The sequence below is a fragment of the Xenopus tropicalis genome, chromosome 7, assembly GCF_000004195.4.
Source record: "Xenopus tropicalis strain Nigerian chromosome 7, UCB_Xtro_10.0, whole genome shotgun sequence".
NCBI lineage: Eukaryota > Metazoa > Chordata > Amphibia > Anura > Pipidae > Xenopus > Xenopus tropicalis.
This window is the reverse complement of record NC_030683.2, coordinates 106,483,827-106,507,017: the sequence shown is the minus strand read 5'-3', so window position 1 is coordinate 106,507,017 and position 23,191 is coordinate 106,483,827. Positions and strand designations below refer to the sequence as shown.

General features: G+C 54.9%; 1 protein-coding gene across 10 annotated transcripts in view; it reads left to right on the top strand.

The window, feature by feature from the left end:
* Positions 1–23,191, top strand: part of LOC108644520 (ubiquitin carboxyl-terminal hydrolase 40) — a 110,401-nt gene that overhangs the window by 66,271 nt on the left and 20,939 nt on the right. For 3 of the 10 annotated variants that reach the window (XM_031906779.1, XM_031906783.1, XM_031906777.1), the window contains one exon: positions 2,381–3,612. The exons of 5 other annotated variants lie outside the window; for them this stretch is intronic. In XM_031906779.1, the coding sequence (XP_031762639.1) occupies positions 2,381–2,513 (133 nt within the window). In that variant the 3' untranslated portion in view covers positions 2,514–3,612. Of the gene's footprint in view, positions 1–440; positions 1,125–2,380; positions 3,613–23,191 lie in introns of those variants that run through there. 2 more of the 10 variants (XR_004223712.1, XM_031906782.1) reach the window with 2 other exon arrangements.

Below are 23,191 nucleotides of genomic sequence, written 5' to 3'. Positions count from 1 at the left end.
TCTGCACAACGCCGTCTCAGTAGAGTGCGCAGGCCGAAAGCCAGATTGCAGCGGGTCCAATAAATTATGTGCATTAAGAAAGTTAGTAATACGGGAGAAGACGATACGCTCTAAGGTTTTGGAGGCAAGAGGTAGAAGCGAGACAGGACGGTAGTTAGAGAGACAGGACGGGTCCAGCGTGGCCTTTTTAAGGATAGGCTTCACACAGGCCTTTTTAAATGAAGAGGGGAAACTTCCAGAGAACAGAGAAGAGTTGAAGATGGGAGTAAGAGCCAGAATAATTTCAGCAGCACAGTATTTAAGCAGAGAAGAAGGCATGGGGTCTAGAGAGCAAGTGGTGAGGGGAGCCGACAATAGAAGCCGGGAGACTATGAACAACTGTAGCGGTAGAATTATAGAATGCATATTATGCAAACTTAGCATTTTACACCCTTGTGCAGGAGGATTTCCTTGACTTGACGGTGGCAGTGAAGGGCGTGGGCAGTCTGGCGAATTCTCTGTGTAGCATGTATTTGGAAGAGGAACACTTTGATGGAGATAATTGGTACAGATGTGGGAGCTGTGCCAAGTGTGTTTTTTTTTTGTTTTGTTTACCTTAGTCTGCCAAGTTGGGGAAACTGCCACCCTTTCTCACACTATCTCTGCTGAGGTTTAACTTTGACTTTGTAGTCAAGTGTGAGCGTTATAAGGAAACTTCTCGATACACCTTTCCCACCCGCCTCATCATCCGGCCCTTTTGTGAGCAGGTTTGAGTGTTTTTATCTTTGAGGTTGTTTGGTGTGGGGTAGATGTGGTATTCCAGGGATTTGAACTTCCTGCCTTAAAGGTCTGTTTGTGCATGATACACATCTCTTTGTTTTATTGCCCAGGTTTCCCAAACTATTGTTGAAACAGCAACTAAAATTAAACATGGTAGCCAAGATGCACTTGGCTCTGGCTGCCTTGTCATCAACTATATTTCATTTAATATTCCTTAAAAGGGACCTGCAAACCGCTAGGGCTAATGGCATATGGCTGGTGTGGTATTTTGAAGAGAATAAAAGTTCCACCAGCACACCCTTACCTCCTCCAAAGCTTTGTACTTGGTGCACAGCCCAGAGAGTCGGCACTCCCAGCAAAGTCCAATGAAAAATATTGAGCCGGCACAACAAGTATGGTGCAAGCGGGGCTCAGCCCCTGCGTGTTTATTCAAGAAAGCAACGTTTCGGGGGCGTATGCCTGACGAAGGGGTACGCCCCCGAAACGTTGCTTTCTTGAGTAAACACGCAGGGGCTAAGCCCCGCTTGCACCATACTTGTTGTGCCGGCTCAATATTATTCATTGGTGTGGTATTTTAACCATAATTGCTGTCTGGCAGAAACCAGCACAATCCGCCTATCTCCACTTGTCATATTAATAAGTGTTACCTCCATATAAAAATTCTCAAGTGACCAGATCATTAAAAGGCCCATGGGACACTTTAAAGTAACCGTCAGATATTCTTCCTACAAAGAAACTTAACCTTGAAGGTGATCTATCCATGTGCTGATTGTGTGTAAATAATTGTTACAGCATCCATTTTTTCGAACACATCAATGAATTGTTTTAATTTAGCGTATGTGTTTATTTTATGTAGGTACCTCAACAACAAACAGCTAGGCAGGCTGTATGCCTCAGATCTCACTGATAGCAGTCTCCTTTCAGCAGAACAATTGGCTTAACCCTTGGGTGCCAGCAGAAATACCTTATCTATCCTTTGCAGGTATTCTGCAAGGAGATACTGACCCGACACAGGCCAATGTTTATGAAACACTTAAGTACCTCCAGGCATGCCTGCAATCAGGGGGGTACTGCAGTTATGGGCCCCATGGCAGAGAGGGCTCAGAGACGGAAAGGCATGATATGCAGGTCACAAAAGGGTTGGGGATTTCAGGTGAGTGGGTGGTTGGTGTTTGGATGGTTAATATAGTGTTCCCATAACTGGGGTTGATTAGTTGCCTGGCCCTGGGTGCTAGGGGCCCTTGGCACCCCAGTCCGACACTGTAAGCAGCGGAATAGTAAGCAATCTTTGCCCTTTTAATAGACATATATATATATATATGTCTGACGGTTCAAACACACCAAACAAAAAAACAACCTAATCGCTAAACCTGGGTGCTATCCAAGCCAGTAGTACACAAAATACAGATGCACGCCAGGTATTTTTACTAAGAAAAAACGTAACTTTTAATCAGCACCATTAAAAAGAAATCAGGCCAACATTTCGATCAGGGTTTGGGGGTTACTTTTTTTCTCTGTTGTACCATTCATTAGGCCCTATCTATCTATTCAGCCTGCCTACCCAGATCTGTGGATTGCCTCTTCACTCTCTCTGACAGTTCTCTTAATTGTCCCCATTTAGCATAATCTGGAAGACTCCGTATATGCCTATGAGCTCTTCTCTGTTATTATACACAAGGGCGGCTGTTATGGAGGTCATTCTCATGCATATATTCAAGATGTCGATGAGCTGGGGCATCGGGGACTCAAGGTGAGCATGACTTCATATAATGGGAAATATTTCTCATTGTTATATATATTTGTTATGAGTAGAACTTTTTTTTCATTTTATTTTGGAGACCTAGGTCATTACAGGGAATAATTTCTTTAGCAAGCAGGGTGTACAAAGCATTGCCTCAGGAACAGATGGACAACGGAACAGGTGGTTTATGCTGAATTTCAGGGCTGCTAATACAAGATATATATAATTTTGTTTTAGTTAAAAAAGGCGACAACAACAAAAATAATGAAGACCAAGAAGAAGTATGCTCAACTTGCTCTATTGTCATGTATGATATACTTAATATGTTTTGTTGATTATTATTATTTTTTGGAAAGTTCACTTCTTTTTCATCCATAATTATTTATGGAGTAAGTTATGTTTCAGTATTTGGCCCCAAGGTCAACATACATGCACAGATATTTGGCGGTAAGACCAAAACGATCTAAAACTCCCAATTAAAACTATCGGTATGTTACTAAAGGTTACTAATAAGTCTGTTTTCTTGAGAGGAAGTGAGGAGCCAATTCTAACCTGCACTTTACCTGGGTACCCAGCAGGGCCAGAGCTAGGGATAGGCACAAGAAGCATGTGCTAAGGGTGCATTAAAGAGGGGGGTTGCTGGGCATTTACCTCTTCGACTACCCTTCTGAATCTGCCTCACTGCTGCTTATCCATGCTGCGGTGCTCTGTTCACCATAGCACATTACAACCCCTCCAACCCCTGCTCCTCAGCGGTAGCCACGGCACTGTGGCTGTGGGAGGTGGATGGCCAAGCTTGGGTGGGGGGGCCAATGATGCTAGTCCCGCCGCTGGTACACAGACAGCATACCTGCGAGCCAACAGCATGGTCAAGGATTTTCCACCTAAAACCTGACCGTCTTGTGGGTATTCTGCAGGTAACCTGATGCAGGTCTTTTAACAGGGGGTGGTAGGGGTCAATTACTTTGTTCTGACTTGGAGATCACAGTGATTATTCAGTATCAGGTAGAATCAATTATCTATATACAAATTATCTATATACAAGTATGGAACCTGTTATCCATCAAGGTTGCTTGGGACCTGGGCTTCTCCAGATAAGGGATCTTTCTGTAATTTAGATGTCTGCCATAAAAATCATTTAAACCCCAAACTCCTGGAACTCTGGCTGGGCACTAAGGGGCTGATTTACTAAGATGTGAATTCAAATCCGATTGGGAAAAATTCTGATTGGAAAACGAACATTTTGCGACTTTTTCGTATTTTCTGCGATTTTTTAGTCGCCGTTACGACTTTTTCGTAAATTGTCGCGACAAAACTTTCAGACTTAAGCCTCCCATAGGACTCAATGGCACTCTGCAGCTCCAACCCGGCCCAAGGAAAGTCTCCCATAGGACTCAATGGCACTCTGCAGCTCCAACCTGGCCCAAGGAAAGTCTCCCATAGGGCTCAATGGCACTCTGCAGCTCCAACCTGGCCAAAGGAAAGTCTCCCATAGGACTCAATGGCACTCTGCAGCTCCAACCCGGCCCAAGGAAAGTCTCCCATAGGGCTCAATGGCACTCTGCAGCTCCAACCCGGCCCAAGGAAAGTCTCCCATAGGGCTCAATGGCACTCTGCAGCTCCAACCCGGCCCAAGGAAAGTCTCCCATAGGGCTCAATGGCACTCTGCAGCTCCAACCTGGCCCAAGGAAAGTCTCCCATAGGACTCAATGGCACTCTGCAGCTCCAACCCGGCCCAAGGAAAGTCTCCCATAGGGCTCAATGGCACTCTGCAGCTCCAACCTGACCCAAGGAAAGTCTCCCGTAGGGCTCAATGGCACTCTGCTGCTCCAACCTGGCCCAAGGAAAGTCTCCCATAGGGCTCAATGGCACTCTGCAGCTCCAACCTGGCCCAAGGAAAGTCTCCCATAGGGCTCAATGGCACTCTGCAGCTCCAACCTGGCCCAAGGAAAGTCACGATAATGAAGTTTGAATGAATCCAAAACTTTCGTACTCGGAGCGATGGCTACAAAAAAGTCGCGACAATTCGCGCAAGTCGTAACGGCTACGAAAAAGTCGCGACAATATCCAAATTGTAAATTAGTAAATGTGCCCCTAAGTGTAAACCTCTCATGGCTCCTCTGCCAGGACATGCTTTTGAGACGCAGCATGAGAGAGCCCCTTTTTCTCCCTGCTCAGCTCGTGGAACTGCAGTCATTAGGGGTGCGGCAAATCCGATCTCATTGGGACTTCTGGAGTAGGCCGACACGCTTGGGGAAGCACAGTGGTCAGGCAGCCGGGGCATGAAAGTTGGCCCTGGCATGCAGGAGACAGCCAGTGCATCAGCAAGTCCTTCCACTGGCTCAGCCTATCCTTCCGCAAGCTCCATGAACTCTGGCTGGGCATGGGATAGCCAGCGCATCAGCCCGTCCTTCCCCAGGCTCTTTGAACTCTGGCTGGGCATGGGATAGCCAAGGCTTCAGCCCGTCCTTCCCCAGGCTCCTTGAACTCTGGCTGGGCATGGGATAGCCAGCGCATCAGCCCGTCCTTCCCCAGGCTCCTTGAACTCTGGCTGGGCATGGGATAGCCAGCGCATCAGCCCGTCCTTCCCCAGGCTCTTTGAACTCTGGCTGGGCATGGGATAGCCAAGGCTTCAGCCCGTCCTTCCCCAGGCTCTTTGAACTCTGGATGGGCATGGGATAGCCAAGGCTTCAGCCCGTCCTTCCCCAGGCTCTTTGAACTCTGGATGGGCATGGGATAGCCAAGGCTTCAGCCCGTCCTTCCCCAGGCTCTTTGAACTCTGGATGGGCATGGGATAGCCAAGGCTTCAGCCCGTCCTTCCCCAGGCTCTTTGAACTCTGGCTGGGCATGGGATAGCCAAGGCTTCAGCCCGTCCTTCCCCAGGCTCTTTGAACTCTGGCTGGGCATGGGATAGCCAAGGCTTCAGCCCGTCCTTCCCCAGGCTCTTTGAACTCTGGCTGGGCATGGGATAGCCAAGGCTTCAGCCCGTCCTTCCCCAGGCTCTTGGAACTCTGGCTGGGCATGGGATAGCCAAGGCTTCAGCCCGTCCTTCCCCAGGCTCTTGGAACTCTGGCTGGGCATGGGATAGCCAAGGCTTCAGCCCGTCCTTCCCCAGGCTCCTTGAACTCTGGCTGGGCATGGGATAGCCAAGGCTTCAGCCCGTCCTTCCCCAGGCTCTTGGAACTCTGGCTGGGCATGGGATAGCCAGCACTGCAGCCCGTCCTTCCCCAGGCTCCTTGAACTCTGGCTGGGCATGGGATAGCCAGCACTGCAGCCCTTCCTTCCCAAGGCTCTTGGAACTCTGGCTGGGCATGGGATAGCCAACGCATCAGCCCTTCCTTCCCAGGGCTCCTTGAACTCTGGCTGGGCATGGGATAGCCAGCGCATCAGCCCTTCCTTCCCAGGGCTGTGCATGGGATAGCCAGCACTGCAGCCCGTCCTTCCCCAGGCTCTTGGTACTCTGGCTGGGCATGGGATAGCCAAGGCTTCAGCCCGTCCTTCCCCAGGCTCTTGGAACTCTGGCTGGGCATGGGATAGCCAGCACTGCAGCCCGTCCTTCCCCAGGCTCCTTGAACTCTGGCTGGGCATGGGATAGCCAAGGCTTCAGCCCGTCCTTCCCCAGGCTCTTGGTACTCTGGCTGGGCATGGGATAGCCAAGGCTTCAGCCCGTCCTTCCCCAGGCTCTTGGAACTCTGGCTGGGCATGGATAGCCAAGGCTTCAGCCCGTCCTTCCCCAGGCTCTTGGAACTCTGGCTGGGCATGGGATAGCCAAGGCTTCAGCCCGTCCTTCCCCAGGCTCTTGGAACTCTGGCTGGGCATGGGATAGCCAAGGCTTCAGCCCGTCCTTCCCCAGGCTCTTGGAACTCTGGCTGGGCATGGGATAGCCAAGGCTTCAGCCCGTCCTTCCCCAGGCTCTTGGAACTCTGGCTGGGCATGGGATAGCCAAGGCTTCAGCCCGTCCTTCCCCAGGCTCTTGGAACTCTGGCTGGGCATGGGATAGCCAAGGCTTCAGCCCGTCCTTCCCCAGGCTCCTTGAACTCTGGCTGGGCATGGGATAGCCAAGGCTTCAGCCCGTCCTTCCCCAGGCTCCTTAAACTCTGGCTGGGCATGGGATAGCCAAGGCTTCGGCCCGTCCTTCCCCAGGCTCCTTGAACTCTGGCTGGGCATGAGACAGTCAGCACTGCAGCCCGTCCTTCCCCAGGCTCTTGGAACTCTGGCTGGGCATGAGACAGTCAGCACTGCAGCCCGTCCTTCCCCAGGCTCTTGGAACTCTGGCTGGGCATGGGATAGCCAAGGCTTCAGCCCGTCCTTCCCCAGGCTCTTGGAACTCTGGCTGGGCATGGGATAGCCAAGGCTTCAGCCCGTCCTTCCCCCAGGCTCTTGGAACTCTGGCTGGGCATGGGATAGCCAAGGCTTCAGCCCGTCCTTCCCAGGCTCCTGAACTCTGCTGGTCATGGGATAGCCAGGCTTCAGCCGTCCTTCCCAGGCCCTTGAACTCTGGCTGGGCATGGATAGCCAGCGCATCAGCCCGCCCGTCCTTCCCCAGGCTCTTGGAACTCTGGCTGGGCATGGGATAGCCAGCACTTTAGCCCGCCCGTCCTTCCACAGGCTCCGAAACTCTGGCTGGGCATAGGATAGCCAAGGCTTCAGCCCGTCCTTCCCCAGGTTCTTGGAACTCTAGCTGGGCATGGGATAGCCAGCATTTCAGCCCGCCCGTCCTTCCCCAGGCTCCTTGAACTCTGGCTGGGCATGGGATAGCCAAGGCTTCAGCCCGTCCTTCCCCAGGTTCTTGGAACTCTAGCTGGGCATGGGATAGCCAGCGCTTCAGCCCATCCTTCCCCAGGCTCCTTGAACTCTGGCTGGGCATGGGATAGCCAGCACTGCAGCCCGTCCTTCCCCTGGCTCCTGGAACTCTAGCTGGGCATGGGATAGCCAAGGCTTCAGCCCGTCCTTCCCCAGGCTCTTGGAACTCTAGCTGGGCATGGGATAGCCAAGGCTTCAGCCCGTCCTTCCCCAGGCTCTTGGAACTCTGGCTGGGCATGGGATAGCCAAGGCTTCAGCCCGTCCTTCCCCAGGCTCTTGGAACTCTGGCTGGGCATGGGATAGCCAAGGCTTCAGCCCGTCCTTCCCCAGGCTCTTGGAACTCTGGCTGGGCATGGGATAGCCAAGGCTTCAGCCCGTCCTTCCCCAGGCTCCTTAAACTCTGGCTGGGCATGGGATAGCCAAGGCTTCGGCCCGTCCTTCCCCAGGCTCCTTAAACTCTGGCTGGGCATGAGACAGTCAGCACTGCAGCCCGTCCTTCCCCAGGCTCCTTAAACTCTGGCTGGGCATGAGACAGTCAGCACTGCAGCCCGTCCTTCCCCAGGCTCTTGGAACTCTGGCTGGGCATGAGACAGTCAGCACTGCAGCCCGTCCTTCCCCAGGCTCTTGGAACTCTGGCTGGGCATGAGACAGTCAGCACTGCAGCCCGTCCTTCCCCAGGCTCTTGGAACTCTGGCTGGGCATGGGATAGCCAAGGCTTCAGCCCGTCCTTCCCCCAGGCTCTTGGAACTCTGGCTGGGCATGGGATAGCCAAGGCTTCAGCCCGTCCTTCCCCCAGGCTCTTGGAACTCTGGCTGGGCATGGGATAGCCAAGGCTTCAGCCCGTCCTTCCCCAGGCTCCTTGAACTCTGGCTGGTCATGGGATAGCCAAGGCTTCAGCCCGTCCTTCCCCAGGCTCCTTGAACTCTGGCTGGGCATGGGATAGCCAGCGCATCAGCCCGCCCGTCCTTCCCCAGGCTCTTGGAACTCTGGCTGGGCATGGGATAGCCAGCACTTTAGCCCGCCCGTCCTTCCCCAGGCTCCTTGAACTCTGGCTGGGCATAGGATAGCCAAGGCTTCAGCCCGTCCTTCCCCAGGTTCTTGGAACTCTAGCTGGGCATGGGATAGCCAGCACTTCAGCCCGCCCGTCCTTCCCCAGGCTCCTTGAACTCTGGCTGGGCATGGGATAGCCAAGGCTTCAGCCCGTCCTTCCCCAGGTTCTTGGAACTCTAGCTGGGCATGGGATAGCCAGCGCTTCAGCCCATCCTTCCCCAGGCTCCTTGAACTCTGGCTGGGCATGGGATAGCCAGCACTGCAGCCCGTCCTTCCCCTGGCTCCTGGAACTCTAGCTGGGCATGGGATAGCCAAGGCTTCAGCCCGTCCTTCCCAGGGCTCCTTGAACTCTGGCTGGGCATGGGATAGCCAGCGCATCAGCCCGTCCTTCCCCAGGCTCCTTGAACTCTGGCTGGGCATGGGATAGCCAGCGCATCAGCCCGTCCTTCCCCAGGCTCTTGGTACTCTGGCTGGGCATGGGATAGCCAGCGCATCAGCCCGTCCTTCCCCAGGCTCTTGGAACTCTGGCTGGGCATGGGATAGCCAGCGCATCAGCCCGTCCTTCCCCAGGCTCCTTGAACTCTGGCTGGGCATGGGATAGCCAAGGCTTCAGCCCGTCCTTCCCCAGGCTCTTGGTACTCTGGCTGGGCATGGGATAGCCAAGGCTTCAGCCCGTCCTTCCCCAGGCTCTTGGAACTCTGGCTGGGCATGGGATAGCCAAGGCTTCAGCCCGTCCTTCCCCAGGCTCTTGGAACTCTGGCTGGGCATGGGATAGCCAAGGCTTCAGCCCGTCCTTCCCCAGGCTCTTGGAACTCTGGCTGGGCATGGGATAAGCCAAGGCTTCAGCCCGTCCTTCCCCAGGCTCTGGAACTCTGGCTGGGCATGGATAGCCAAGGCTTCAGCCCGTCCTTCCCCAGGCTCTTGGGCATGGGATAGCCAAGGCTTCGGCCCGTCCTTCCCCAGGCTCTTGGAACTCTGGCTGGGCATGGGATAGCCAAGGCTTCAGCCCGTCCTTCCCCAGGCTCCTTGAACTCTGGCTGGGCATGGGATAGCCAAGGCTTCAGCCCGTCCTTCCCCAGGCTCCTTAAACTCTGGCTGGGCATGGGATAGCCAAGGCTTCGGCCCGTCCTTCCCCAGGCTCCTTGAACTCTGGCTGGGCATGAGACAGTCAGCCCTGCAGCCCGTCCTTCCCCAGGCTCTTGGAACTCTGGCTGGGCATGAGGACAGCCAGCACTGCAGCCCGTCCTTCCCCAGGCTCTTGGAACTCTGGCTGGGCATGAGACAGTCAGCACTGCAGCCCGTTCTTCCCCAGGCTCTTGGAACTCTGGCTGGGCATGGGATAGCCAAGGCTTCAGCCCGTCCTTCCCCCAGGCTCTTGGAACTCTGGCTGGGCATGGAAGCCAATCAGCCCCCCCCCAGGCTTGGAACCTGGGGGCATGGATGCCAGCTTAGCCCGTCCTTCCCCAGGCTCCTTAAACTCTGGCTGGGCATGGGATAGCCAAGGCTTCGGCCCGTCCTACCCCAGGCTCTTGGAACTCTGGCTGGGCATGGGATAGCCAGCACTTCAGCCCGCCCGTCCTTCCCCAGGCTCCTTGAACTCTGGCTGGGCATGGGATAGCCAAGGCTTCAGCCCGTCCTTCCCCAGGTTCTTGGAACTCTAGCTGGGCATGGGATAGCCAGCGCTTCAGCCCATCCTTCCCCAGGCTCAGCCCGTCCTTCCACAGGCTCCTTGAACTCTGGCTGGGCATGGGATAGCCAGCACGGCAGCCCGTCCTTCCCCTGGCTCCTGGAACTCTAGCTGGGCATGGGATAGCCAAGGCTTCAGCCCGTCCTTCCCCAGGCTCTTGGAACTCTAGCTGGGCATGGGATAGCCAAGGCTTCAGCCCGTCCTTCCCCAGGGCTCCTTGAACTCTGGCTGGGCATGGGATAGCCAGCGCATCAGCCCATCTGGCTGAGCATGGGATAGCCAAGGCTTCAGCCCGTCCTTCCCCAGGCTCTTGGTACTCTGGCTGGGCATGGGATAGCCAAGGCTTCAGCCCGTCCTTCCCCAGGCTCTTGGTACTCTGGCTGGGCATGGGATAGCCAAGGCTTCAGCCCGTCCTTCCCCAGGCTCTTGGTACTCTGGCTGGGCATTGGGATAGCCAAGGCTTCAGCCCGTCCTTCCCCAGGCTCTTGGTACTCTGGCTGGGCATGGGATAGCCAAGGCTTTCAGCCCGTCCTTCCCCAGGCTCTTGGTACTCTGGCTGGGCATGGGATAGCCAAGGCTTCAGCCCGTCCTTCCCCAGGCTCTTGGTACTCTGGCTGGGCATGGGATAGCCAAGGCTTCAGCCCGTCCTTCCCCAGGCTCTTGGTACTCTGGCTGGGCATGGGATAGCCAAGGCTTCAGCCCGTCCTTCCCCAGGCTCTTGGAACTCTGGCTGGGCATGGGATAGCCAAGGCTTCAGCCCGTCCTTCCCCAGGCTCTTGGAACTCTGGCTGGGCATGGGATAGCCAAGGCTTCAGCCCGTCCTTCCCCAGGCTCTTGGAACTCTGGCTGGGCATGGGATAGCCAAGGCTTCAGCCCGTCCTTCCCCAGGCTCTTGGAACTCTGGCTGGGCATGGATAGCAAGGCTTCAAGCCCGTCCTTCCCCAGGCTCTTGGAACTCTGGCTGGGCATGGGATAGCCAAGGCTTCAGCCCGTCCTTCCCCAGGCTCTTGGAACTCTGGCTGGGCATGGGATAGCCAAGGCTTCAGCCCGTCCTTCCCCTGGCTCCTTGAACTCTGGCTGGGCATGGGATAGCGAGCACTGCAGCCCGTCCTTCCCCAGGCTCTTGGAACTCTGGCTGGGCATGGGACAGCGAGCACTGCAGCCCGTCCTTCCCCAGGCTCTTGGAACTCTGCTGGCATGAGACAGCGAGCACTGCAGCCCGTCCTTCCCCAGGCTCTTGGAACTCTGGCTGGGCATGGGATAGCCAAGGCTTCAGCCCGTCCTTCCCCAGGCTCTTGGAACTCTGGCTGGGCATGGGATAGCCAAGGCTTCAGCCCGTCCATCCCCAGGCTCCTTGAACTCTGGCTGGGCATGAGACAGTCAGCACTGCAGCCCGTCCATCCCCAGGCTCCTTGAACTCTGGCTGGGCATGAGACAGTCAGCACTGCAGCCCGTCCATCCCCAGGCTCCTTGAACTCTGGCTGGGCATGAGACAGTCAGCACTGCAGCCCGTCCATCCCCAGGCTCCTTGAACTCTGGCTGGGCATGAGACAGTCAGCACTGCAGCCCGTCCATCCCCTGGCTCTTGGAACTCTGGCTGGGCATGAGACAGTCAGCACTGCAGCCCGTCCTTCCCCTGGCTCCTTGAACTCTGGCTGGGCATGGGATAGCCAAGGCTTCAGCCCGTCCTTCCCCTGGCTCCTTGAACTCTGGCTGGGCATGGGATAGCCAAGGCTTCAGCCCGTCCTTCCCCAGGCTCCTTGAACTCTGGCTGGGCATGGGATAGCCAAGGCTTCACCGTCCTTCCCCAGGCTCCTTGAACTCTGGCTGGGCATGGGATAGCCAAGGCTTCACCTTCCCCAGGCTCCTTGAACTCTGGCTGGGCATGGGATAGCCAAGGCTTCGGCCCGTCCTTCCCCAGGCTCCTTGAACTCTGGCTGGGCATGGGATAGCCAAGGCTTTCGGCCCGTCCTTCCCAGGCTCCTTGAACTCTGGCTGGGCATGGGATAGCCAAGGCTTCGGCCCGTCCTTCCCCAGGCTCCTTGAACTCTGGCTGGGCATGGGATAGCCAAGGCTTCGGCCCGTCCTTCCCCAGGCTCCTTGAACTCTGGCTGGGCATGGGATAGCCAAGGCTTCGGCCCGTCCTTCCCCAGGCTCCTTGAACTCTGGCTGGGCATGGGATAGCCAAGGCTTCGGACCGTCCTTCCCCAGGCTCTTGGAACTCTGGCTGGGCATGGGATAGCCAAGGCTTCGGCCATCCTTCCCAGGCTCTTGGAACTCTGGCTGGGCATGGGATAGCCAAGGCTTCGGCCCGTCCTTCCCCAGGCTCTTGGAACTCTGGCTGGGCATGGGATAGCCAAGGCTTCGGCCCGTCCTTCCCCAGGCTCTTGGAACTCTGGCTGGGCATGGGATAGCCAAGGCTTCGGCCCGTCCTTCCCCAGGCTCTTGGAACTCTGGCTGGGCATGGGATAGCCAAGGCTTCGGCCCGTCCTTCCCCAGGCTCTTGGAACTCTGGCTGGGCATGGGATAGCCAGCACTGCAGCCCTTCCTGGGGCTCCTTGAACTCTGGCTGGGCATGGGATAGCCAGCACTTCAGCCCTTCCTGGGGCTCCTTGAACTCTGGCTGGGCATGGGATAGCCAGCACTTCAGCCCTTCCTGGGGCTCCTTGAACTCTGGCTGGGCATGGGATAGCCAGCACTTCAGCCCTTCCTTCCCAAGGCTCTTGGAACTCTGGCTGGGCGCAGCCCGTTCTTCCCCAGGCTCTTGGAACTCTGGCTGGGCATGGGATAGCCAAGGCTTCAGCCCGTCCTTCCCCAGGCTCTTTGAACTCTGGCTGGGCATGGGATAGCCAAGGCTTCAGCCCGTCCTTCCCAAGGCTCTTGGAACTCTAGCTGGGCATGTTATAGCCAAGGCTTCAGCCCGTCCTCCCAAGGCTCCTTGAACTCTAGCTGGGCATGGGATAGCCAAGGCTTCAGCCCGTCCTTCCCCAGGCTCCTTGAACTCTGGCTGGGCATGGGATAGCCAAGGCTTCAGCCCGTCCTTCCCCAGGCTCCTTGAACTCTGGCTGGGCATGGGATAGCCAAGGCTTCAGCCCGTCCTTCCCCAGGCTCCTTGAACTCTGGCTGGGCATGGGATAGCCAAGGCTTCAGCCCGTCCTTCCCCAGGCTCCTTGAACTCTGGCTTGGCATGGGATAGCCAAGGCTTCAGCCCGTCCTTCCCCAGGCTCTTGAACTCTGGCTGGGCATGGGATAGCCAGCACTGCAGCCCGTCCTTCCCCAGGCTCTTGGAATCTGGCTGGGCATGGGATAGCCAAAGGCTTCAGCCCGTCCTTCCCCAGGCTCTTGGAAATCTTGCTGGGCATGGGATAACGCCAGCACTGCAGCCCGTCCTTCCCCAGGCTCCTTGAACTCTGGCTCGGCATGGGATAGCCAAGGCTTCAGCCCGTCCTTCCCCAGGCTCTTGGTACTCTGGCTGGGCATGGGATAGCCAAGGCTTCAGCCCGTCCTTCCCCAGGCTCTTGAAATCTTGCTGGGCATGGGATAGCAAGGCTTCAGCCCGTCCTTCCCCCAGGCTCTTGAACTCTGGCTGGGCATGGGATAGCCAAGGCTTCAGCCCGTCCTTCCCCAGGCTCCTTGAACTCTGGCTGGGCATGGGATAGCCAGCACTGCAGCCCGTCCTTCCCCTGGCTCCTGGAACTCTAGCTGGGCATGGGATAGCCAAGGCTTCAGCCCGTCCTTCCCCAGGCTCTTGGAACTCTGGCTGGGCATGGGATAGCCAGCGCATCAGCCCGTCTGGCTGGGCATGGGATAGCCAAGGCTTCAGCCCGTCCTTCCCCAGGCTCTTGGAACTCTGGCTGGGCATGGGATAGCCAAGGCTTCAGCCCGTCCTTCCCCAGGCTCTTGGAACTCTGGCTGGGCATGGGATAGCCAAGGCTTCAGCCCGTCCTTCCCCAGGCTCCTTGAACTCTGGCTGGGCATGGGATAGCCAGCGCATCAGCCCGCCCGTCCTTCCCCAGGCTCTTGGAACTCTGGCTGGGCATGGGATAGCCAGCACTTTAGCCCGCCCGTCCTTCCCCAGGCTCCTTGAACTCTGGCTGGGCATAGGATAGCCAAGGCTTCAGCCCGTCCTTCCCCAGGTTCTTGGAACTCTAGCTGGGCATGGGATAGCCAGCACTTCAGCCCGCCCGTCCTTCCCCAGGCTCCTTGAACTCTGGCTGGGCATGGGATAGCCAAGGCTTCAGCCCGTCCTTCCCCAGGTTCTTGGAACTCTAGCTGGGCATGGGATAGCCAGCGCTTCAGCCCATCCTTCCCCAGGCTCAGCCCGTCCTTCCACAGGCTCCTTGAACTCTGGCTGGGCATGGGATAGCCAGCACTGCAGCCCGTCCTTCCCCTGGCTCCTGGAACTCTAGCTGGGCATGGGATAGCCAAGGCTTCAGCCCGTCCTTCCCCAGGCTCTTGGAACTCTGGCTGGGCATGGGATAACCAGCGCCATCAGCCCTTCCTTCCCAGGGCTCCTTGAACTCTGGCTGGGCATGGGATAGCCAGCGCATCAGCCCATCTGGCTGGGCATGGGATAGCCAAGGCTGCAGCCCGTCCTTCCCCAGGCTCTTGGAACTCTGGCTGGGCATGGGATAGCCAAAGCTTCAGCCCGGTCCTTCCCCAGGCTCTTGGAACTCTGGCTGGCATGGGATAGCCCAAGGCTTCAGCCCGTCCTTCCCCAGGCTCTTGGAACTCTGGCTGGGCATGGGATAGCCAAGGCTTCAGCCAGTCCTTCCCCAGGCTCTTTGGAACTCTGGCTGGGCATGGGATAGCCAAGGCTTCAGCCCGTCCTTCCGCCCGTCCCTCCCCAGGCTCTTGGAACTCTGGCTGGGCATGGCGATAGCCAGCGCATCAGCCCGCCCGTCCTTCCCCAGGCTCCTTGAACTCTGGTTGGGCATGGATAGCCAGCGCATCAGCCCACCCGTCCTTCCCCAGGCTCTTTGGAACTCTGGCTGGGCATGGGATAGCCAAGGCTTCAGCCCGTCCTTCGCCCGTCCTTCCCCAGGCTCCTTGAACTCTGGCTGGGCATGGGATAGCAGAGCATCAGCCCGCCCGTCCTTCCCCCAGGTCTCCTTGAACTCTGGTTGGGCAGGAATAGCCAGGCGCATCAGCCCGTCCTTCACGCGCGTCAGCCCCGTCCTTCCCCAGGTCTTGAACTCTGGCTGGGCATGGGATAGCCAGCGCTTCAGCCCGTCCTTCCCCAGGCTCCTTGAACTCTGGCTGGGCATGGGATAGCCAAGGCTCAGCCCGTCCTTCCCCAGCTCCTTGAACTCTGGCTGGGCATGGGATAGCCAAGGCTTCAGCCCGTCCTTCCAGGCTCCTTGAACTCTGGCTGGGCATGAGACAGTCAGCACTGCAGCCCGTCCTTCCCCAGGCTCTTGGAACTCTGGCTGGGCATGGGACAGTCAGCACTGCAGCCCGTCCTTCCCCAGGCTCTTGGAACTCTGGTTGGGCATGGATAGCCAAGGCTGCAGCCCGTCCTCCCCAGGCTCTTGAACTCTGGCTGGGCATGGGATAGCCAAGGCTTCAGCCCTCCTTCCCCAGGCTCTTGGAACCTGCTGGGCATGGGATAGCCAAGGCTTCAGCCCGTCCTTCCCCAGGCTCTTGGAACTCTGGCTGGGCATGGGATAGCCAAGGCTTCAGCCCGTCCTTCCCCAGGCTCTGGAACTCTGGCTGGGCATGGGATGCCAGCTTCAGCCCGTCCTTCCCCAGGCTCCTGGAACTCTGGCTGGGCATGGGATAGCCAGCTTCAGCCCGTCCTTCCCCAGGCTCTTGGAACTCTGGCTGGGCATGGGATAGCAGCACTTCAGCCGCCCGTCCTTCCCCAGGCTCCTTGAACTCTGGCTGGGCATGGGATAGCCAGCGCTTCAGCCCGTCCTTCCCCAGGCTCTTGGAACTCTGGCTGGGCATGTCTTCAGCCCTTCCTTCCCCAGGCTCCTGGAACTCTGGCTGGGCATGGGATAGCCAGCACTGCAGCCCGTCCTTCCCCAGGCTCCTGGAACTCTGGCTGGGCATGGGATAGCCAGCTCTTCAGCCCGTCCTTCCCCAGGCTCTTGGAACTCTGGCTGGGCATGTCTTCAGCCCTTCCTTCCCCAGGCTCCTGGAACTCTGGCTGGGCATGGGATAGCCAACACTCAGCCCGTCCTTCCCAGGCTCTTGGAACTCTGGCTGGGCATGGGATAGCCAGCTTTTCAGCCCGTCCTTCCCCAGGCTCTTGGAACTCTGGCTGGGCATGGGATAGCCAAGGCTTCAGCCCATCTTCCCAGGCTCTTGGAACTCTGGCTGGGCATGGGATAGCCAGCTATTCAGCCCGTCCTTCCCCAGGCTCCTGGAACTCTGGCTGGGCAGGAGACAGCTTGGAGCTCGCCAAAGCAGAGATTTGCGATTTTTGCACTAAGTCCAAACCTCTCCTTGGCCCTCTGCCGGGACATGCCTGGGAAGCGTAGCATTAGAGTGTCGTGCGGGGGCCCTTCACCCAGGGCTGGCGGCTTCTCTCCCCAGGCTCCTGGAACTCTGGCTGGGCGGCGCAGGCAGATTCGTTCTCATCGGGACTTCCAGGGAGGGCTTTTCCCATTGACTTAACATTGAGACCAACTTTTACAGTATAAAACTGCAGCTCTTATAGGGGATGCTGGGACATGTAGGCCAGTTGACAGTTATAAGACTACAGGCTGCAGCTCTGATAGGGGATTCTGGGACATTTAAGCCAGTGACAGTTATAGGACTACAGGCTGCAGCTCTGATAGGGGATGCTGGGACATTTTTTCACTGACAGATATAGGACTACAGGCTGCAGCTCTGATATGGGGATCCTGGACATGTTAGGCCAGTGGAAGTTATAGACAACAGCCTGCAGCTCTGATAGGGGATGGCTTGGGACATTGGTCACTGGGACAGATATAGGACTACAAGGCTGCAAGCTTGATAGGGGATGCTGGGACACCTGTAGGCAGTGACAGATATTGGACTCACAGGCTTGGCAGCTGTGGATAGGTGGATGCTGGGACATAGTTGGTTCACGGACAGATATGGACACGTGACGCTGATAGCGATTGACATGCACTGACAGAGTATAGTCGGACTACAGGCATGCAGCTCGATAGGTCGGTGCTCGGGAATGTGTAGGCACTACAGTATGGACTCAATACCCTTGGCTCTGATAGGGATGCTGGGACACGTAGGCCATGACACTTAATAGAGTACAGCTGCAGCTGTGATAGGGGATCCTGGGACATGTAGGCCAGTAACAGTTGTAGGACTACAGGCTGCAGCTGTGATAGGGGATGCATGGACACCGTAGGCCAGTAACCAACTTTAGGGACCTTGACAGGGCTAGCAGCTGTATAGGCGATTGCTGGGACATCTAGCTAGTGACAGTAATAGGATACTGCAGGCTGCAGCTGTGAATAGGGGATTCTGGGACACATAGGCCAGTGACAGTTAGGGACTACAGGCCTGCAGCTGTGATAGGGATGCTGGACACGTAGGCCAGTGACAGTTATAGGACTACATTGGCTGCAGCACTGTGATAGGGATGCTGGGAACACGTAGGAGCAGTAAAAGTTATAGGAATACAGTGGGTTTTTCGGGAATCGGGTTGCTATGACTTTTCTGAGGGGTGGGCGGTTAATTGCCCCAGCAGGGGCAATTAACAACCGTTTGTCGTAGACCGCATGAATGAGGTGTCAAACCAGTGCGGCTTATTCGGGAATGGGTTGCTAATGACTTTTCTGAGCGGTTGGCGGTTAATTGCCCCAGCAGGGGCAATTAACAACCGTTTGTCGTAGACCCATGAATGAGGTGTCAAACCGTGCGGCTTATTCGGGAATGGGTTGCTATGACTTTTCTGAGGGGGTGGGCGGTTAATTGCCCCAGCAGGGGCAATTAATCACCGTTTGTCCTAGACCCATGAATGAGGTGTCAAACAGTGCGGCTTATTCGGAAATGGGTTGCTGTGACTTTTCTGAGGGTTGGCGGTTAATTGCCCCAGCAGGGGCAATTAACAACCGTTTGTCGTAGACCCATGAATGAGGTGTCAAACCGTGCGGCTTATTCGGGAATGGGTGCTATGACTTTTCTGAGGGGTGGGCGGTTAATTGCCCCAGCAGGGGCAATTAACAACCGTTTGTCGTAGACCCATGAATGAGGTGTCAAACAGTGCGGCTTATTCGGGAAATGGGTTGCTATGACTTTTCTGAGGGTTGGCGGGTTAATTGCCCAGCAGGGGCAATTAACAACCGTTTGTCGTAGACCCATGAATGAGGTGTCAAACAGTGCGGCTTATTCGGGAAATGGGTTGCTATGACTTTTCTGAGGCGGTTGGCGGTTAATTGCCCCCAGCAGGGGCAATTAATCACCGTTTGTCCTAGACCCCATGAATGAGGTGTCAAAACAGTGCGGCTTTATTCGGGAAATGGGTTGCTGGTGACTTTTCTGAGGGGTTGGCGGTTAATTGCCCCAGCAGGGGCAATTAACAACCTTTGTCGTAGACCCATGAATGAGGTGTCAAACCGTGCAGGCTTATTCGGAATGGGTTGCTTATGCTTTTCTGAGGGGTGGCGGTTAATTGCCCCCAGCAGGGGCAATTAACAACCGTTTGTCGTAGACCCATGAATGAGGTGTCAAACCGTGCGGCTTATTCGGGAATGGGGTTGCTATGACTTTTCTGAGGGGTTGGCGGTTAATTGCCCCAGCAGGGGCAATTAACAACCGTTTGTCGTAGACCCATGAATGAGGTGTCAAACCGTGCGGCTTATTCGGGAATGGGGTGCTATGACTTTTCTGAGGGGTTGGCGGTTAATTGCCCCAGCAGGGGCAATTAACAACCGTTTGTCGTAGACCCATGAATGAGGTGTCAAACAGTGCGGCTTATTCGGGAATGGGTTGCTATGACTTTTCTGAGGGGTTGGCGGTTAATTGCCCCAGCAGGGGCAATTAACAACCGTTTGTCGTAGACCCATGAATGAGGTGTCAAACAGTGCGGTTTATTCGGGAATGGGTTGCTATGACTTTTCTGAGGGGTTGGCGGTTAATTGCCCCAGCAGGGGCAATTAACAACCGTTTGTCGTAGACCCATGAATGAGGTGTCAAACCATGCGGCTTATTCGGGAATGGGTTGCTATGACTTTTCTGAGCGGTTGGCGGTTAATTGCCCCAGAAGGGGCAATTAACAACCGTTTGTCGTAGACCCATGAATGAGGTGTCAAACCGTGCGGCTTATTCGGGAATGGGGTGCTATGACTTTTCTGAGGGGTGGGCGGTTAATTGCCCCAGCAGGGGCAATTAATCACCGTTTGTCCTAGACCCATGAATGAGGTGTCAAACAGTGCGGCTTATTCGGAAATGGGTTGCTGTGACTTTTCTGAGCGGTTGGCGGTTAATTGCCCCAGCAGGGGCAATTAACAACCGTTTGTCGTAGACCCATGAATGAGGTGTCAAACCGTGCGGCTTATTCGGGAATGGGTTGCTATGACTTTTCTGAGGGGTGGGCGGTTAATTGCCCCAGCAGGGGCAATTAACAACCGTTTGTCGTAGACCCATGAATGAGGTGTCAAACAGTGCGGCTTATTCGGGAATGGGTTGCTATGACTTTTCTGAGGGGTTGGCGGTTATTTGCCCCAGTAGGGGCAATTAACAACCGTTTGTCGTAGACCCATGAATGAGGTGTCAAACCGTGCGGCTTATTCGGGAATGGGTTGCTATGACTTTTCTGAGGGGTTGGCGGTTAATTTCCCCAGCAGGGGCAATTTAACAACCGTTTGTCGTAGACCCATGAATGAGGTGTCAAACCGTGCAGCTTATTCGGGAATGGGGGTGCTAAGAGCTTTCTGAGGGAGTGGGCGGGTTAATTGCCCCAGCAGGGGCAATTTAAGGCCACTCTGTTTGTCCTAGACCCATGAATGAGGTGTCAAACAGTGGGCGGCTTATTCGGGAATGGTTGCTATGGCTTTTCTGAGGGGTGGGCGGTTAACTGGCCCCAGCAGGGGCAATTAACCACCGTTTGTCCCTAGAACCATGAATGTAGGAGTTTCAAACAGTGCGGGCTTATTCGGGAATGGGTTGCTATGACTTTTCTGAGGGGTTGGCGGTTAATTGCCCCAGAAGGGGCAAGTAACAACCGTTTGGTCGTAGACCCATGAATGAGGTGTCCAAACCGGTGCGGCTTATTCGGGAATGGGGTTGCTATGACTTTTCTGAGGGGTTGGCGGTTAATTGCCCCAGCAGGGGCAATTAACAACCGTTTGTCGTAGACCCATGAATGAGGTGTCAAACCGTGCGGCTTATTCGGGAATGGGGTGCTATGACTTTTCTGAGGGGTGGGCGGTTAATTGCCCCAGCAGGGGCAATTAACAACCGTTTGTCGTAGACCCATGAATGAGGTGTCAAACCGTGCGGCTTATTCGGGAATGGGTTGCTATGACTTTTCTGAGGGGTTGGCGGTTAATTGCCCCAGCAGGGGCAATTAACAACCGTTTGTCCTAGACCCATGAATGAGGTGTCAAACAGTGCGGCTTATTCGGAAATGGGTTGCTATGACTTTTCTGAGGGGTTGGCGGTTAATTGCCCCAGCAGGGGCAATTAACAACCGTTTGTCGTAGACCCATGAATGAGGTGTCAAACCGTGCGGCTTATTCGGGAATGGGGTGCTATGACTTTTCTGAGGGGTGGGCGGTTAATTGCCCCAGCAGGGGCAATTAACAACCGTTTGTCGTAGACCCATGAATGAGGTGTCAAACAGTGCGGCTTATTCGGGAATGGGTTGCTATGACTTTTCTGAGGGGTTGGCGGTTAATTGCCCCAGCAGGGGCAATTAACAACCGTTTGTCGTAGACCCATGAATGAGGTGTCAAACAGTGCGGCTTATTCGGGAATGGGTTGCTATGACTTTTCTGAGGGGTTGGCGGTTAATTGCCCCAGCAGGGGCAATTAACAACCGTTTGTCGTAGACCCATGAATGAGGTGTCAAACAGTGCGGCTTATTCGGGAATGGGTTGCTATGACTTTTCTGAGGGGTTGGCGGTTATTTGCCCCAGTAGGGGCAATTAACAACCGTTTGTCGTAGACCTATTAATGAGGTGTCAAACCGTGCGGGTTATTCGGGAATGGGTTGCTATGACTTTTCTGAGGGGTTGGCGGTTAGTTTTCCCCAGCAGGGGCAATTTACAACCGTTTGTCGTAGACCCATGAATGAGGTGTCAAACCATGCGGCTTATTCGGGAATGGGGTGCTATGACTTTTCTGAGGGGTGGGCGGTTAATTGCCCCAGCAGGGGCAATTAACCACCATTTGTCCTAGACCCATGAATGAGGTGTCAAACAGTGCGGCTTATTCGGGAATGGGTTGCTATGACTTTTCTGAGGGTTTGGCGGTTAATTGCCCCAGAAGGGGCAAGTAACAACCGTTTGTCGTAGACCCATGAATGAGGTGTCAAACCGTGCGGCTTATTCGGGAATGGGGTGCTATGACTTTTCTGAGGGGTTGGCGGTTAATTGCCCCAGTAGGGGCAATTAACAACCGTTTGTCGTAGACCCATGAATGAGGTGTCAAACAGTGCGGCTTATTCAGAAATGGGTTGCTATGACTTTTCTGAGGGGTTGGCGGTTAATTGCCCCAGCAGGGGCAATTAACAACCGTTTGTCGTAGACCTATTAATGAGGTGTCAAACCGTGCGGCTTATTCGGGAATGGGGTGCTATGACTTTTCATAGGGGTGGGCGGTTAATTGCCCCAGCAAAGGTAGGGAGGTCCTTTAGAAATGTTGGCATATGCTGTAGCACTGTAGCACCCCTACAGGATTAGAGAAACCCATAGATGGTACATGGTGGATTTCAGGCATTTTGCCCAATGTATTTTTTTATTTTATGGAAAAAATGGAGCAGTTGTAGGTAGGAGTGACTGTTGCTACAGAAGAGCAAGTTACATGGCGAAAGTTGCATTTGATGGTGTTTATTATACCAGTGACACCTCTGCTGATAAAGTGCAACTGCCAGTGCCCATGCCAACCATAGACTATCAGTCTTTTCTACTTATAAATGTTTGGTTCCTACATAGTCTATCTTGCCCTAATACAGAAGGCAGTGTTTACATGAGCACCTTTATCAAAGGGTCAAGTGAGTTCCTAGCTAGGGTTTCAAATCCTTTGTGACATTATGTGTTTTGTTTATGTTACATGTTCTCTTTCCAAGCAAGGAATGTGTAGCACATTGTTGTTAGTTTATGTTTAGGAACAACAGGTTTTTTTCCTATTGATGAAATACCTGTGCTGCCATTTACTTTAATATTGCCTCATCTAGCAGATTAGGTTTAAATGTCCGCTGTCTGACTGTATGGCAGCACCAGCAAAGTTCTAATATCAGTATTTGGAGGGTCGCAGGCTTCACAACCCCCAGCCTTACTTAATCTATCATCAGTTTGAGGATGCAGCCAGTAAATGACCCTCCTCTTCTTTGACATACACCTTTCAAACCCCTATTAATACAGGGCAAACTTTGATGACTGGCATTGCTTGCTGCAGCCAAGCTTATGACCTACCAGTACCCCATGGTCCTCCAGCATCATGGTTATACCTAACCCAGTGCCATTAAAGGGGCAGTTCACCTTTTTGCAAAGTCCTTTTACCACTTTTACCATTTCGGTAGGAAATTTCAAAAAGTGAACAATCCCTTTAAGGGTATAAGTGACCTGCATGCATACGATAATCAACATTGAATCTCATCTGCCCATCTTAGCCGCCCAGATTGCCAGTTTGCCAAGATCCTGCAGCAATGATGCCACATCCTGAATGGAAATCATTGGGCTGCACAGTTTTTAGTATATTATAGAATGGCCAATTCTAAGGAACTTTTCAGTTGGTCTTCATTATCTATTTTTTGTATCGTTTTTGAGTTTTGTTCCTTCTTCTTTTGATCTTTTCCACCTTTAAAATGGGGGTCACTGACCACAGCAGTTAAAACAAGAGTTGGATTCTGGGGAGAATCTTTTAGAAGGAGGATAGAATAGACTGGGGAAGGTTGGAGCATGGGAGGGAGCAGGCCAAGGCAGAGGCTGGGCTCTCAAAGAAAAAAAAAAAGACCTGGCAAGAATTATGGTTTTGAATGGCAAACACTGAGAGCT